Source organism: Oreochromis aureus, linkage group 4 (assembly GCF_013358895.1).
Source record: "Oreochromis aureus strain Israel breed Guangdong linkage group 4, ZZ_aureus, whole genome shotgun sequence".
NCBI lineage: Eukaryota > Metazoa > Chordata > Actinopteri > Cichliformes > Cichlidae > Oreochromis > Oreochromis aureus.
In genome coordinates, this window is record NC_052945.1 from 24,659,134 (window position 1) to 24,675,923 (window position 16,790).

Here is a 16,790-nt window from a genome sequence, read left to right on the forward strand (position 1 = left end):
GCATAGCTTTTTAAGCAACGTGTAGAAACCATTAATCCTTTTAATGTCAGAAAAGGCCAAATGACACAATACTGTTTCTGAGCCAGGACAAAGGCAAATACATTTCTTATCATTAAACCAATATCAATTGCATGCAGTTGTCTTTATCAGAAACCCTTACAAATTAACACATTCCAGTAAAGACGCCAGACTGAAACTCCCTAAACCATACAGAAAGGATAAAATGAGTCAGTAAAAGCAGACTTTACTACAATCATAGCAGCAAAATTATATAAAGGGCAAGTGGTAAACCTATAATATGTCTCAGATTTAACAGTAAATGTAATAAATGTATTTAAAAACTTGATATAAAGTTGTATTTGCTTGATTTCTTTCCATCATTTTTATATGCTTATCTATCAATAAGTTTTTTGATTTTGTTTATGTAGTCATGTGTATTCCCACCTATTTAGTTCCCCAAACATGAGCATTTCTGCATATCTGCTCTATTATGCAAATTATGGGGCTTTTGTTCAGGTTTTCTGTCACAGACTCGGCTTTACTGCTGTCGTTGATTAAGACGATTGAGACGTCTTATTATTTGTAATGATAATCTTCTGATATTGCACAGGCCTGTATTTGTTTCTGTTTTTTTACATTCTGTTTCTCAATCGCCTTAAAAAGGTAGTACCAATAAAATTGACTTCTTAGAATTACCACAAAATGGGAGAGGGCTTAATAAATTCCACCGGGGTTGTTACCTTAGTATTGGTGAGCCACGGCCTTTTGTAGTTTTATCATTTCATCTGTTGAGTCAGCTGCACTGTCGGTGCTTGGAAACCACGCTGATGTAAACCTGTGGCCTTATGGATGGAACAAACCAGTGTCACAGCAATTTGTCTTTTTTTCTTTTTTTTTAACTTGCTTTCAGTCAGTGTCACAGTTGTGCTGCTTATGTTAAGTGATCTCTTTGTCTTGTGATTATGTGAACAGGCTATAAGTGCAAAATGTCTCTTCACGCCCGTCTTTTGGGAAGCCGGGCTGATACCTCAAACATACTCGTGACAAATAGATGGCAATACAGCTATTGAAACCAAATGTCTCCCTGTAGCTTTGCTTTCAAGTCTAATTCAGTGGTTGAAACCACGAATGTTTTGATGATTCCAAATGCCAGTCAAGAGTCTGTGGCAGATTAAGGTAAAGATAGCCTTTAACAGAGTCTTGATCATATCAGGTTTGACTGGACTTGAGTTCCAGTACTTTTATGCCTCTTGATTTTCTGTCATATATCTTAGTCTAGTATGGTTTAAAAGATTTTCCTTTGTTGGCTTTGTCTTTAAAGCAAGGTGGTTGACTAAGAACACGACTTCTCAGAATAATAATGCAGGGTGGAGGGTTTTTCCTGTATACTGGGGGATTTAAACCTGCCACCTTCCACCCACAAATTTCTTTTTCTGACCATTAGGCTCCCTCCGCCTCCATTCACAACATTTTTTTTTTTTACTAACTCTTATATTACACAGCATATGTGTATTTTAGTATATGTAGTCTCTGGAGGAATAAATCTGTGGTTGCATAGTCACACGCACACTGGAAGTGTGACATTTTCATTCATGAACATTGCCTTAAATGTAGGGTGTGTGTGTTTGTGTGGGTTGGATCCTTTTTGTTTTCTTAGTGAGCCCCCTAAAGCCTGACAAACTTTATTATATTAAACAATGGATAATGGAGGAAAAAAGCTTCCTGATTGGGCCACATTTTTTGTGAATTTCAAAGCACACCGTGTGTTGCAGAGTGGGAAAGTATATAATTGACTTCAAATGTGCTTTATTGTGAGGCCACAAATATTCAGTTGTGTGTGCATGGAGTTGTTTTAACCTTGATAAATATCTGCGCTCTACTATTGCCTTTAGAGTTCACATGGGCTGTGTTTACATGGAGCTTAATACTCTGTTTATTATCCCTGTAAAGGTCCACACAGTAAAAATCCTTCTTATCTCCTCAGCCGTAAGAAATAAGACCAAAGTGAACAATGTTCAGTTGCATTCACAATTCATTTTTCGTGCTTCTCCGGTTTCCAGAAACCAGCGTCGAGTCTAAACTGGTCCTCCACGGAGGACCTTTTTCAGTACAAACTTTTCAAGTTCGCTAGAAAACATGTCATGTAGGTGTATTGATTTTGTAACCCTAACGAACGTCGAAAGGAATGAGTAAAACAAATTATTATACTTTTATGTAACTCAGAACTGATGATATATGTAGATATTTATTTGGAAATGTGACCAGCTGTTGCTTGTGGGTAAGACAGCCTGTAAGGAAACTGGAGTCACATGTTTTGCTCTTTTCTCTTCGCATCTTGGTGAATAGGGGTATTGTTTCTGCAGCCTACAGCCAACTGGGAACACTTAAAAGCTTAAGAGAATACTGAAGTTAGGCAGCCATATGCTGTTTGAATTTGTTTGGGGGTTTTTTTGTTTTTTTTGGCTGAACATCTCAAGTCATATCTCGCTTTATTGCCCCAGGTGTCTCATTCTAATTACCTCAAAATCTGAATCAGAAAAACAGGACAAGAACTGCATTTGTGAAGACCTTTCTTCTTCTGGACTAATAGATCAAAGGTTCAAGTCTTTCATAGAAAAGTCCTTCTCTGCCAGTTGTCTATGTTGATAAAAGTAATTTCAGTCTTATTAAGTTTAGTGATAAATGAATGGAGTCGACTCGTTTTCTTTTAAATGTCCTTCATGTTTTAAGCCCTTTTGACCAGGCAGGCTTTCCAATAGAAATTAGGTAGGCATGAGGGGGTAGCACGGTTTTTTCCCCTGTTTATTCTGGGGATTGAGTGTGCAGAACTTCCCCTAGTTTCTCTGACCATTTGGTTGTCGGCATCCCTTGTGTTACCATCGAAAATTGATGACTGTATCTCCAGCTGCAGGTACTTTCACTGCTCACTGTTTCAGTAGGAACTGTTGAGTTCTTGGCAATCCCCATTGATCTTTAAATAGGCCGCATGTATGAATGAATGTGCAGCAAAAGCTTGCTGGCCCTGCGTAAGAAGCATATTGTTGTTAAATACCTAAATTAAAGCCACTAGTTTTCTCAGATATGTGAATCTGAGTTGCTTTATGTTCATAGCATTAGTCATGTTAGTCAAGTAGATTAGTCAGAATACATGAGAATTCAAATTAAGGAATAAAAATGAAACATAAATATCATCAAGTGGAAGGGACGTGTGAGAGACTGCAAGAGAAATTCCTCATGGGGGTTGTACGTCAGTCTAATGTTACCGGTTTACATTTAGAGTCAGTAGAGGTGGGTGATAATTACACCAAAACCAGTGGTACCGCATCAGATCATCAGTTCTGTATTTCATGTTTACTTTACAGTAGGTTTTGTGGTAAACTGAAATGAAGAACTGGACATGTGGGCTTATTGTGTCTTGATGTATTTTCCAGACGTGGGAGCAGAGCACCTTCACTGTCCTTTAAAGCACTCTGTGTGTTTTGACTGTGTGTGTTTGTGTGCGTCAACTCACTGCCTCTGTCTGCCCATCAAATCCAAGGTCATTTATAAGCTTTATATATAATGTAATAACACGGTAACAGCTCTCATCTGGCCACGAAACTACTTGTCAGTCAGATGTCTGATTTGCTTTTTAAAATGGGGTACTGAGTGCAGTGCTAAATAAAGTTCTAGTTTTAAAGTGCTTTTAATAAAGTGCAAAGGTGCTCCGAAAGTGCTGTACAAGTTACCACAATACAAATGACACGTGTTGGGAAGCCCTCTTCCTTACACTGAGTATAAAAAGGGCCATAATTCCTAAACACTTCATGCAATGCTTTTGTTAAACTCCTTAAATTAAAGATGAAACTCTGGACTTGAATTGCATCTTGATTCATTGAGTTAACATTCAGTGTGTTGACAAAATTACAAAAAGAAATTCCTGTTATCCAAATACTTAAGGACCTATCCGTCCTATACATTATGCAGTATGCATTTAATAATACATATGAAATATTATAAATAACTATTGTCCTGTCTGGTACACTTTCTGGAAACACCTTTTTATTTTTTAAGTGGCCAAACTATTTTGTTTTAAATTGTCCTCCATATTTTAAGCCCTTTTCACCAGGCAAGCTTTCCAAAAGAAATTAGGGTAGGCCTGGGGAGTGGCGCGCTTATTTCCCACTACTCTGGGGACTGAACTCTGGTGAATAAACAGTCACATGCATCTGGTGTGTGGACTACTTGGGGTGTTCACCTCAGTCCCCGAGAGCCTCATTACCTCTTGGAAAAGTTTTCCCATGGTAATCCAACTAGTATTGGCTATGACATTACTATGACTGTATTTAAACACTTGGATTACTGACATTAGATCTCACCTGCCTCGATACCTGTCCAACGATTATTGTCATGTGCTTTGCTACTGCGTTGTATTGTGTAATCGTGTCCAGTTGGCATGTCCAGTACTGCAATGTTCTCACATTTCCCTCGGGAATGCCTTGTACCGAGCCTTGTACCGAGCATGAAAAAACTTCCTGAACACCTGCGATCAGCTAAAACGTCATTTTTGCTGATCTCAGTCATTTAAATCGAGGGTAGCAACTTTATTATTTGAAGTGGCTTATGAATAAATCATGTCTGTATCCTCCTCTTAAACTTTTGTTTGATTATATATTTAGTGGGTAGCTTCCCATGCACATTGCAGAGTAAAGCAGCTGTCCCGGGGCCATACAGGACTGGGTCCTCTCACAGTGTTTGACATTGCATCTACCAAGGTTGTAGTGGAAACAACCTGGACTGGTGGTGACAGTCGCATCTATGGTAAACATTAGCGTGGCAGATGTAAATAACTAGACATCTGTGAACATGAAAACAAGTCTAGTCTCGGTTGCTTTTTGCTTGTGATTTTTATCAAAGTTCTATCATGATTATGCATGATTTATATCATGACCTATATACATATGTTTTTCATTTTTTAAATGTTTGTTTTCCTCTTTCTACCCTGCTGTAAGGGCCTCCAGTGCTACACAAATAAATTTGACATGACTCAGTACATACCAAGGTTTGAGACATGACGCATGTTTGGCTTGTCTCTACAGACATGTCATGACATTTCAAACTGGTGTGTGTGAAACACCTCAGAGCTAACTTGAAACACTTTGGCAGGAGTAAATAGTCCTTTATTTAATAATATACGTATTATTAATACACTGTTTTTGGCTCAAACTACAAAGGGCATATTAAATATGTTGTAAATACAACAGTTTCAAAAATGTGATTTAATTTTTTTATATAAAAAAAGATCTAAAAAGAACATAAAAAAACATTGATGGTTATGTTTGTGATCCCTTTTTCAGATAACAGTGACCTGATAGCCTGTATGGTGGTCAGTAAAGATGGGGGACAGGCCCAGAGATTCCTCGCTGTAGATGTGTACCAGATGAGTCTGGTGGAACCAGAAAGCAAGCGTCTTGGATGGGGTGTCGTCAAATTTGCCGGCCTCTTGCAAGTAAGAAAAAAAAGTGTACGCGTGTGTTGTTTTTGTTGTTATGTTTTTTAAGTTGAAATTAAGAGTTGAGTGAAAACCATGATATTTTTTTTTTCTGCAATATCGTACTCATTACTTACTCATCACTTCACTTCACTTCTGTTCATATTGATTTATAATTACTTTTTTCTTATCCAGTGTAATTCTGCTCTTTTGTTCTCTAGCACAATATGTTTCGTTTTGCTGTCTTGTTGGGTTGTCATTACTCAGGCATTTTCTTTGTATGCTCAGTTCATTTTTACAGGAGACATGCAAAGCGCTTATTGATGCCTTGAGGGCATGTGCAAGGGCCTGTTTCAGTGAAAATAGTCATGCTGAGTAACAATTTTGTCCCATGTACTATTGCCAGCAGGTAATTCTTGAGCAGCCGAAGTTAAAGACTCGTATACGGTTCCTGTTCTCTGAAAATAATCCACCATAACTCCAATTACAAAGAAACCGTGTCCTACAGAAAATAGTGATTTTAGTGGCTTTAACTTGTCATGAAATGTTTTGAAGCATTTTAGTAAAATGAGTATGTTAAATTGGATCTACGGTTTGCTTGCAGGCATGAAGGGAACACAGATGACGCAAGCACCAGCATGACTCAGCTATTCGTTACACCTGGAAATTCCCAAACCTTACGCCCGTATATTGTCTGTTGGTTGTTTTAGCATGCTGCAGCCTCATGTGCTTTAACAGAAACTGAGTCAAATACCTTTTTAACAGGTAAAAGTGTTACAGTTAATAGTACGCTCTCCAACTTCAAATCCATCAGCACTGGTGTATACCTGAGGGCTGTGTTAGCTCACCTACTATACTTACTTACTATACAAATACATGTACTAGCAATAACCCAGATAACTTAATTGTTACGTTTTTGGATGACACTGCCACACTTAGCCACACTATACTTCCACACTATACAAAAACACAGATCCCTAAGTGTACTTCACAAAGGTACACAATTTTGTCTGCTGGTGTGATGATTAACATCCGGTCATCAATGGGAGCCCACACAGCAAAATGAAGAAATTAAAGGAATGCTAACCTATAAAAATGTCATTTAAAACAAAACAAATTAATCTCGTCATATAGGCTTCTTGGCATTCACATCGATTACTACTTTATTTCTGGTAAGGCATGGCATACCATTATGGCATGGCACTGTTTCTGTCCAGGGACAATCGAAGCTGGCTCATCTGGTGCAGTCTGCCATGAAGGTGATGGGAGGACTGAAGACCTCTCCCTCCAGTCCATTTATGAGCTGTCTGTAATCAGAGAGGCACAGAGGATTCTATCAGGCCCGTTGAATATTCCCAACCTGAGTATGAGCTGTTGCCTTCTGGCAGAAGATCCCTAAAAAGCGTGCAGAATCACAAAAATGCATTTGCCCCAAGATATGTTGAACTTTTAAGTAAGAGCTTAAAACGTATCTGCAGGACGGGTTTTGTGGAGTGTTTGTTGTTACTATGTTGAGTGGTTTGACATTGCAGATGGATTTGTTCATTTCTGTTTCAGTGTTTATTGACTCTTTGTGAAAGCAGCTTTGTTGTCCCTCTGGGGACACTAAAATGTGGATGTTTTTCACACAATTTCACCCAATGTGATCCATCTTATCTTAAATTTTCATCCTCTTTCAACAGGACATGCAGGTATCCGGCGTTGAGGACGACAGCAGAGCGTTAAACATCGTCATTCATAAACCCAGCTCCAACCCCCACGCCAAGCCCCTGCCCATTCTGCAGGCCAACTTCATCTTTGCAGACCACATTCGCTGCATCATCGCCAAACAGAGGCTAGCCAAAGGCCGTATCCAGGCCCGGCGGATGAAGATGCAAAGGATTGCCGGTTAGAAAACACACACACAGAAAAACAAACCACCTTTTAAGCCTTTTGTTTTTACCCAAAATGACCCTTTTCTCTTTAAGCTAGTGGCTTGTTTTCGCTGAGACTGAAAGTCTTCCAGAAACTGCTGTGAAACTGTTCGGTACAGCGGCTTTTACAAGAAAACGCACTTTATTTAAAACAGAAAGTCGCTGCTTTCTGGTGAACATGGAAAAACGGTCAACAGAAACTTAAAAAACAGAAGTAACCTGCAGTGAGAATTTAACAGTGAAAAATTAAATCAGTAATCCAGAACTGAAGCAAACATTAGGAAGGCTTCAGCAGCCTCAACGAAAATGCTAAAATTCAATTTAAGCAAAATGTAAATTGAGACAATTATTTATTTATTCATTTATATATTTATTAAAAGACATTTCAATTTACTAAATTTTGTGTTTGGGAAACTTCAGTCCAAGAGAAGTGAAAGTTCATCTCTTTGTTAACTGACGTAATGCAGGTCATTTCCCTGAATTAGCTTCTGTCTTTCTTCTAAGTTCTAAAAGTGATTTCTTCCCCTTTTTTTCAAAGTTGTCAGTCGTATGTCTGTTTTCTTTTTGTGGCGCTCTGATGATCTCAAAGTCATTTCTTACACTGCTATAATAAGCCTGCTGTTATGCCAGGATATGTTTGATCATCTTCTGGCTAAAGTGGCGGGTGTTTCTTTTGACGCAAAAATTAATAAAAAGTCCTTTGGCAAATATGGATGGATTTACCCGTCATTCACTTGTACTTCCCCCCCCCTGAAGTACAGATTCTTTAGAATTACACGAAACTCAGAACAATATAAAATCTTGCTAATGCAGCAAAGTTGAGGAGGATGTGCTCCTCCCCTAAATAGCCAGTGTGGTCACAACAACCGTGTCAGACTGACTCATAGCCAGTATAATTGTGCATACAAAAACATTTCTGGCTTACATTAAATTTACTGTACTGTATAGAAAGCCATCACTGATGACTTTGTTTTGCTTCCATGGAGCCAGACTTTCGCTTTTAATTTTACAGAAGTCTTGAGCAACAGTTCTCCAGGCTTGCTGAACTTATTTTTTTCTTTTATCCAAACCCTTGGCATACCGGAGTATGGTGTGTAATGTGCCCTTTAAAAAAGCCTCATCAGAAATGAGGTCAGTGGAAAGGTAGCTGTGAGGAAGCCATTCTTAAGGAAGGGAAACTGGGAGAAAAGGCTGAGTTGTGCCTAATTACACAAGAATTGGACTGAAAGTCAGTGCAACAGTTCTGATGGAGTGATGAATCCAAATTTGAGCAATTGTACCACCATGCAATACCTTCTGAAAAGCTTCTGCCTGGCATCAGCTGCATTTTTTCCTCATATCCTTAATACTATTTCCATGTTTGCATGTTAAAGACGTCTTTGCACCGGCTTCACAAATTATAAAAAATAAGGAGTGGTTTAAGATTCTTGCACAATTTTGTCATTATATTAAAAACAAGTGGGTATTTTGTGTCCTGGAGTTTGCACTAGATCCTTAACTGTAACATGAACCTGTCCCACAGGTCAGTGCTACACTTTCACTTTTTCTTTCTCTCTTTAGCTTTGTTGGACCTCCCTGTGCAGCCCAGTGCAACAGAGGTGTTGGGTTTCGCTCAGACTGCAAACACTTCAGCCAGCGGCCTACCTTTCCGGTTCTACGAGCAGTCTAGGCGGGCACCAAATGATCCCACGGCAAATAGATCAGTTTTTGCCTCTGTCGATAAAGTACCAGGTAACACACAGATGCACGTACCGTCTCAGCTTTTATCTCAGACCAGCTGTTTATAGCATCTGACCCAGTGGAACTAGGGTTTTGTTATTTCTTTTATTTCTTTAGTGTTGGGGTTGAACATTAGATAAGTGTTTCCCTAAAAACATAGATTAGATGCTTTGAATAGAAAAGGGATTCTTCGGAACTGAGCTGAAAAGTCCCTTCACATTACTTGCATTTTTAAAATTCTTGCATTTGTTCATCCTTTACAGTGCGCTCATCGAAATACTTTGACAAGGTCAATGAAGTTAATATACACTGTTTACATGTTAAAAGTACAAGAAATGTACAAGAAAACACATATAAATGTTTATTTTAACTTCCTTAACTGACATGTCTACTTGTCACAGATATAACACACACATCAAAGTACAGTCCTGCCCAATGACTTAACTGCTTCATGGTTCTTAGTGAGGCTGTAATGTGACACAACTGAAGGTTCTAGAGAAATCAAACCCAGCTGAGATATTTATACTCGTATTCAAAGCGTTAAGATCGCTCCAACTCTAAAACTGAGTATGTATACAGGATGTTCTATTCTGTAGCATAGAAGTTGTTCCCTGGGGTGTTGTTGGGATTTGTGCTATAAATAAACCTGAATTGAATTGCAGTTCCCTTATTCCATAAAGAAGCCGAGCAGACGGCTTTAAAGAAAAAAACTGTCCATTTTGAAGTCGATACTGAGCCCACTTTGAAGGAAACATTAACATTGAAGTGTAGATCTACTGAAAATTACTGAGATCTAAATTGTAAATATAGAACATGAAGTCAATCTAATCTAAATAAATCATGCACATTGAATTACTAAATCAGCTTTAGCAGACAAGACACTAGTGTATGCAATGTAAGTGCAATAAAAGGTGTTATAGGCTCATAAAACTAAACATAATGACACTGTTCACTATTCATGGCTTGCAAATGTCTAAATGTGTTGAATTTCTCATTGTATAATGGTACGCAATCCTGTGGCAACATCCAGTTTACTGGGATTTACTTATTGAGCGCTACATTACAATGTGAGATATCTTTTTTTTTATACCCAAAGTATGGCTTACTACATGCATCTGGTGTACATCTAAAAATAAACTTTCCAGTTTTAGGTGAATGTGTCAAACTATCAAATGTGGCGCCACCGTTTTCATTCCAAAATTTCACTCATTTCAAGAAATCCTACACAAACAACACATATCTGAACATTTAGGGCAACTATTCAACCACATAATGTGTGAGTGTCATCAACCCACCACTGTTAGTTTCAGTATTATGACCACAGATGAAAGAGTGGGCAGGGGCGAAAAACCGAATTTCCCAAATTCCAAAAGAACGGTGAAGTCGAAATGCTGTGGGTTACTGCTGATTGGTTAGAAGCAATGATGTCACTATCTGTTACATAGCCTGATCTCTGCTGATTGGCTTGGAGAAATCTATGTGGTTCTAAAACCTCACAGTGATGTGGCTAGGCCTATTTTGATATCTGTTGAAGTTCCCTGTATATGGTTCCTCACTCGATAAAGCAGTGAATACTGTTTGTACTGTTATGCCTTACTTTGGTCGTTCTGTCTGTTCCTGTAATATAATCCCTGTGAGTGAGTCCCAGTGAGTACAGTAATATAATCCCTTTTCAATGGATTTCCATGGGTTATATCACTGTACTCACTGTATCTTCAGTTCCTGAATATGACTCTTTTGTCCTCCTTAGCATGAGAATCTTCTCTGGAGTTACAAGGCACCCATTTAGTAGTTTTATTTTTCCAGAGGGCAACACCTTAGGTAGATTAAAATGGAAAAAGAAGCCTGTTCTTAAATCTTGACATGCTATCATTACCTCAGCTGAAACAGTTCAGAGCTTGAATTACTACGATTGTATGCCATGTCAGTCTAGTGTGTGTAGTGTGCAAGCAGGTATAAAGGGCTTGTGTTACCAAATTTGTATCTGCCCAAATATTAAATACGCTGCTTCTGTTGCTAAGTTGTGGTGGTGAATAATGTCCTGAAAGTGTCACAGTGAAATCATAGTTTCATCGTTTTTTGCAGTGAAATAGTGTAACGTATAGCACTGAACATCCTGAGGTACGACTGCAGGGTTTTTATTCAGGTTCAGGTCTGACTGACCATCACATTTTACTCAGTTCACCCTCATATCCAAATGAGTCTCATGCAATATAATGAAGCTTCCCTCCACAGTAACTTCGAGGTCACTGTGCCCTTGATTTTATTATTTATTTGTTCACTAAATTCTAATTAGTTCATCCTTGAGTCCAAGTAAAAGTTGGTGTCACACTTGAAGAAATTATCTTCAGATGTTCAAGAGATTCCACATTTAAAAGGAGACAGACAGACATCCAAAAACATATCGGCTTTTGCCACAGGTGTCCCAGTGGGTAGGTAAAAGTTATCGTGACATCAGTAAATGCTTGTGATACACTGACCCTTATGCTAATATGTAACAGCCATGGGCTCCTAAGGAACTGAGCTGGGAATATGTAGGTTAAGCAAAATAACATCTGGATGAGCTGGATTCATTGTGGAAACAAGTAGCTTGCAGATGAAGTTCAAATCAAGCCTTTTCTAAATCAAGAACAGACACCTTTTCTTGGAAAATGTTTGCAAGCTGTGAGATCTGGCCAAGAATAGAGGTTTCTAAATTCTACCCAAGCTTTTTTACGAGCCACATTAGTTTATTTTGTAGAATATTGGAATAAAAAACGGCTCTTTTTATGTGTGTTTGTAGCCGAGAACACTTAAGAGAGAGTTTGAGTTACTAATGGCAAGGGTAAACAGAGTTTGTCTGTTGCACTCATTCCAGGGTTTGCAGTGGCTCATTGCGTGCCCCAGCACACTCCCTCACCCCTCTCCTCACCCTCACCTCCCTCCAGTGGAAGCGGGAGCACGGGGCGATGCGACTCTGTTACTGCAAGCACGACATCAGCTCAGAGCCCTGCAGGTAACGCTCACATGGACGCACACAAACCACCACAGCTCCTGCAGGCGTAAGCATAAATACAAACTTATATTACGCATGCTCTGAATTTAAATAAAACATTTAAGTGACAAAGGAACTCAGTCCTTAGCAAATTATTGTAGCACGCCAGTATGCCGAGCAACTATATTCGCGTTACAATGCATGCACACACACCTCCTTGGCATATGGAGAGTTTTGGGTGTAACTATAATACAACTACATACACAAACCTCCAAAACCACAGTAGCTGGCAGTGGTGTTTCACTGTGTCGTATAGATGCCTATGTGTGGTCAACGTGACAATGTAAATAATCGTATTGGCTACCTCCCACATCAGTTAAATGTTTACAACACAGCTCTGTTCCCCTGCAGATTCAGTAGATTGCTGCTACATGAAGCGACTGTTGTGGATTGGTGCTGTATAAATAAAAATTGACTAACAGCCATTTTCTTGCTCGTAAGTCCACTTTTATGTCAAGCTTGCAATAGTCAAGCTTGCAAAGCAACGTATGCATGACGACCTGTGCGTCAGTTAAGAGGTGCTCCAGCATGGCCATCTTCTGAATGTGCAGGGAGGCACAGTGTTTGAATAAAAGAGAAAACAGTGAGGCTTATCAGCTGTTTAAGGGACTTTACACATAAGATTATAGAAAGCTATAATCTGCGTGTGCACCCTCTACACAGACATGTATGATGATATATTGATCATTTTTGGGGTTTAGTATTTACACAATAATACTGTGATATGTAAGGGCCCATGATTGAACCACCAACCATATGATAAACTGGGAATCATTGAATTAAATACCAAAGCAGGTAAAGGCCGCTCTGATCGGATTCACTGATGGGATTGATAGCAGTAGAACAGCGATGCTTTTGATGCAGGAGTTGGATAGATGAAACTGTTTTGTTTTTGTTTGTTTTTTTTAAAGACGTAAATGTGGGTGGAGATGGAGCAGGCTAAACCAAATGTTTCCAAATCATACAAACACACTAGTTTATTTTATTACTCTAAAACAGCTTTTCTGTTGTTGTTTAATCTTGTGAAACATACCTCACTCTCTTACGATGTAAGTATGCCTACATCGTAGTTTGCAGTATACAGTCAGGGCTGGGTTTGTGTTAGTATTGCTCCTGTTGCTACAGCTACTAAAATCAGATTGTGCAGTGGTTCCATGATGGAGGACATTTAGGCTCTAAGAGGCTTAGAAAATAGTCTTAACCTTGTCAGCGGGGACTGGCAGATTCTTTACAGTGTAAACAAGAGTGCTTTGTGTGCCTCGATTTCCAATTGATGCAAATCCTCAGTGGTCTCAGGTTCCTATTGGCTGTGTATATTTAAAATTCTAAAGGTTTCAGAAACCTTTAGAATTGGAAAATACTGAATTTTGCCAAAATGGAATATGGAACAATTGTACACATTTAACCAACAAGTGAAAGATCCCTGGTTTGATCCCAGGAGGAGACACAGATTCCTTTGGGGTTTTATCAGGAAGGGCACTAGTGTGAAAATCTGCTAAATCTAACATCCAGAGTTAGCGGTTGCTGTGACACCCTGTGAATAAGGGAGCACTCAAAAGTTTTTGTCTGTTATGCAAAGACTTGTGGATTGTACTACAAGCCAACCCAATTTCTAATCCTTAGAAAAGCTCCCTCACTGTCTTCTCTATCACTCTCCTAGATGATGGTATACTTTTGGAGCACACTCTGCCCTCGTCCTCAGGTGGAGAAGGTGAAGGAGGAGGTGGAGAAGTAACATTAGTCTCCTCTGCTCCCTCAACCCCAGCTCCAGCTCCAGCCCTGGCCCCGAGCCTCACCCCAGCCTCCCAGCCCACTATCTCACTCCTTACCGACAACAGCGCAGACACCCTGAGCGTGGAGTCACTCACCCTGCTGCCGCCTGCCGACCCACCTCGCCTGCACCTGTGCACCGGCCACGTCACAGCGGCTCAGTCCCTACAGAGACCAGATGCCTCTATCGCAGAGGAGGAGGAGGAGGGGGACGCCGAGTTGGTTAGGAAAGACGAGGAGGACGGCTCGCCGATAGATGAGACTGAAACAGATGCAACGGTAAAAGAGGAAACCACTGAGACGACTGAGACGGTCACACCCACAGATGAGGTTCTAGAGAGAACAGATGAAATACAAGGTGAAGGCACACCTAAAGAGCTTAATGGGGACCTCGAGCAAGAAAGAGAAGGCGTGACAGCTGCAGAATCTGATAATGCAGAGTTAGACACTGAAACACCAGACTCACCTGAGCTGGATTAAGGAACATGCAGTACTCGTGCAGTCACCAGTGTGATAGGTAACATACCAAGCTCATGATGGAAACTGTAGGTTAGAAAGTGATGTGAATAGTCCAAGAGGCTTTCGGAGGCATCTCAACATTTTGTATTTGCACATGAAGAAAGACTCAAAACAGGCACTGGTCAACGAGGGCTCAAAGCACATCTGGCTTTCTGTGCTTTCTAAGCTCGTGTTTTTCTCTTCTTTTTTTTCTTTTTTTGGCACATGTGTGTCGAGGCGCGCAACCAGCAACGTTTTTTACTCATTCTGATTGTGTATGAGCTCAAACACACACCACACGCTACTGCTGCGAGCTGCACTTTTCGAAGACCTATTTTTGTGTCATATTTTCACATACCGGGTCACCACATGCTTTTCGGTGGTGTTCACGACTATGCTAAACACAGAACACCACTGCATGTCAGATGGGTTAGCAGTTTCTGTTACCCTGCAACTGCTGCTGGGTTGGGTGGGGCGTGTTTGTAGGTTTTACATATTTTTCCATTTAGTGAGCAGCGCATTTAAAAATTTATCAAGTCAGCTCTAGCATAAGCTAGGAGGGAGCAGGTCTCAAATTGTAAATGTTCATCATCTCATCTAATTCATAAAGCTGAATAACCAATCGGTGCCATGACTAACCAAAAGAATTAATGGGAAATCTGATCGGAATCGCTCAAGGGCTGTAAAATAACTGGAACAGTACTGCTCAGGTCTGTTCATTCAGTTATTCATTCACTCTGAGAGTCTGTAGGGACACAGGTTGCTAACTGAGAAGCTATTTATTGTTTATTTTAGAAAAGTAAAAGTTGGTTTGTTGAATTAAACTCACAGGTTAATGTTAGTGATGTTGGATGTTCAAGTCTGCACAAAACAACACTTGGGTTGAATGTATCTGCTGGTTTCCTCCTGACACGCTAACATGAGCTCATTCTCCATGGATCTGGCTTTGGCTAGATAAATGCTTTCACACCTTAATTCGAAAAAGAGTTTATTTAAAAAAAACAGAGCTTACTGCCTCCAAAAATGGCTAAAACACAGTATTTGGATTTTTTCGTTATTCTTGTGGCATTACAGTTACATTTTTTCAGGAACAAGTCATAGCTCTCACATGAGTGTCACGGGGGGAAACCCTCACATGCTCCTCTTCTTTTTCCTTTTTCTTTTAATCAGATGAATGAAGCTTTACTACTGCAATAATCTTAAGAGCTAACCAACGAGGGGAGAAATGAATGTAATGGGTAACCTGTCTCTCCAAACAGCAGTGTTTGATCAATTTGAATGAAACTGGTGTGTTTTAACTTGAATTTATGACTTGATTTGTAAATTATAGGCTTAAAGCACACTCTTCAGTCCATCTATTCCCATAATTTCCTGCCATTCACCTCCTCCTCGCTCACACACCATCTTTTTCTGTGCCATCCTCACGCAGCTGAAGTCTTAATGCTCGGAACATTCTTATTTTTTTAACTGTACAGTCCTCAACAAGTTTCTAAAATGAGAACTTCGGAGCAATACGGTCTCTTATTATTTCCATCTTGCTACTGTAAATAGCAGCCGAATGATAGTGAAGTTCACAGACATGCTGAAGAGGCTTGGCACAGTTTGGAGAGTTGATAAGAGGCTTTGCAGGGAGCATATTTTCATGTTCCCTGCAACCACTACCAATCTCTACCAAAACATGCAGTCACAAGCTTCCATAAGTCTCTGATTGTAGAGTGTGTGTATGTGTGTGTGTGTGTGAGAAGTTTGTATGCTCTGTAAATGCTATGAGCTTTTAAACCTGTAATTATTGTTAATTAACTGAAACAGATGACTAAATAAAGAAATGCAATAAATTATTCTACTTAACAACAGTGACACAGCAGTGTGAACCTTATTATCTCCGCCAAGCAGACTATGTGGCTGACTGACTGATGAGTCAGAGAAAAGTTGGCGGATGCGCAAGCCACAGGCTGTATATAAAAGATGTGCATTATCCAATGGTTTGTAAAGCCAGAGGTTATGAGAAGCTGGATTTATACTTATCACCTGAAGCTAGCTAGCTTTTTAGGTCAACAGATAAAACTGCAAATTAGGCTTAAATGGTGTAAAACCTTTTACAATTAAACACACCGTTGTTTAGCAGATAATTTTTTTTTAATTGCTTTAAAAGGCTTAGGTTTAGGATGCCTCTTGGGCACCTCCCCTTGGAGATTTTCCAGATGCACGCAAGCAGGAGGCCCTGGGTATACTTGAGAAATCTTATCTTATCAGGCTTGGGAGTGCCGGAGAAAGAGAAAGTGTTGCTGTGGAGGAGGATATCTGGAATAACCTGCCCAGCCTCCTTCCGCTGCAACCCAATTTCAGATCAGCAGAATATGATGATGCTTTAAAATAAATGAGTACC

At 39.7% G+C, this 16,790-nt stretch overlaps 1 protein-coding gene across 6 annotated transcripts in view; it reads left to right on the forward strand.

The window, feature by feature from the left end:
• Nucleotides 1-16,261, forward strand: part of clec16a (C-type lectin domain containing 16A) — a 53,882-nt gene extending 37,621 nt beyond the window's left edge. For 5 of the 6 annotated variants that reach the window (XM_031728515.2, XM_039610869.1, XM_031728516.2 and 2 more), the window contains 5 exons: nucleotides 5,337-5,488; nucleotides 7,153-7,357; nucleotides 8,944-9,114; nucleotides 11,960-12,097; nucleotides 13,797-16,261. In XM_031728515.2, coding sequence (XP_031584375.1) covers nucleotides 5,337-5,488; nucleotides 7,153-7,357; nucleotides 8,944-9,114; nucleotides 11,960-12,097; nucleotides 13,797-14,386 — 1,256 coding nt within the window. In that variant the 3' untranslated portion in view covers nucleotides 14,387-16,261. The remainder of the gene's footprint in view (nucleotides 1-5,336; nucleotides 5,489-7,152; nucleotides 7,358-8,943; nucleotides 9,115-11,959; nucleotides 12,098-13,796) is intronic. The other variant, XM_031728517.2, reaches the window with a different exon arrangement.
• Nucleotides 16,262-16,790: the final 529 nt, after the last annotated feature.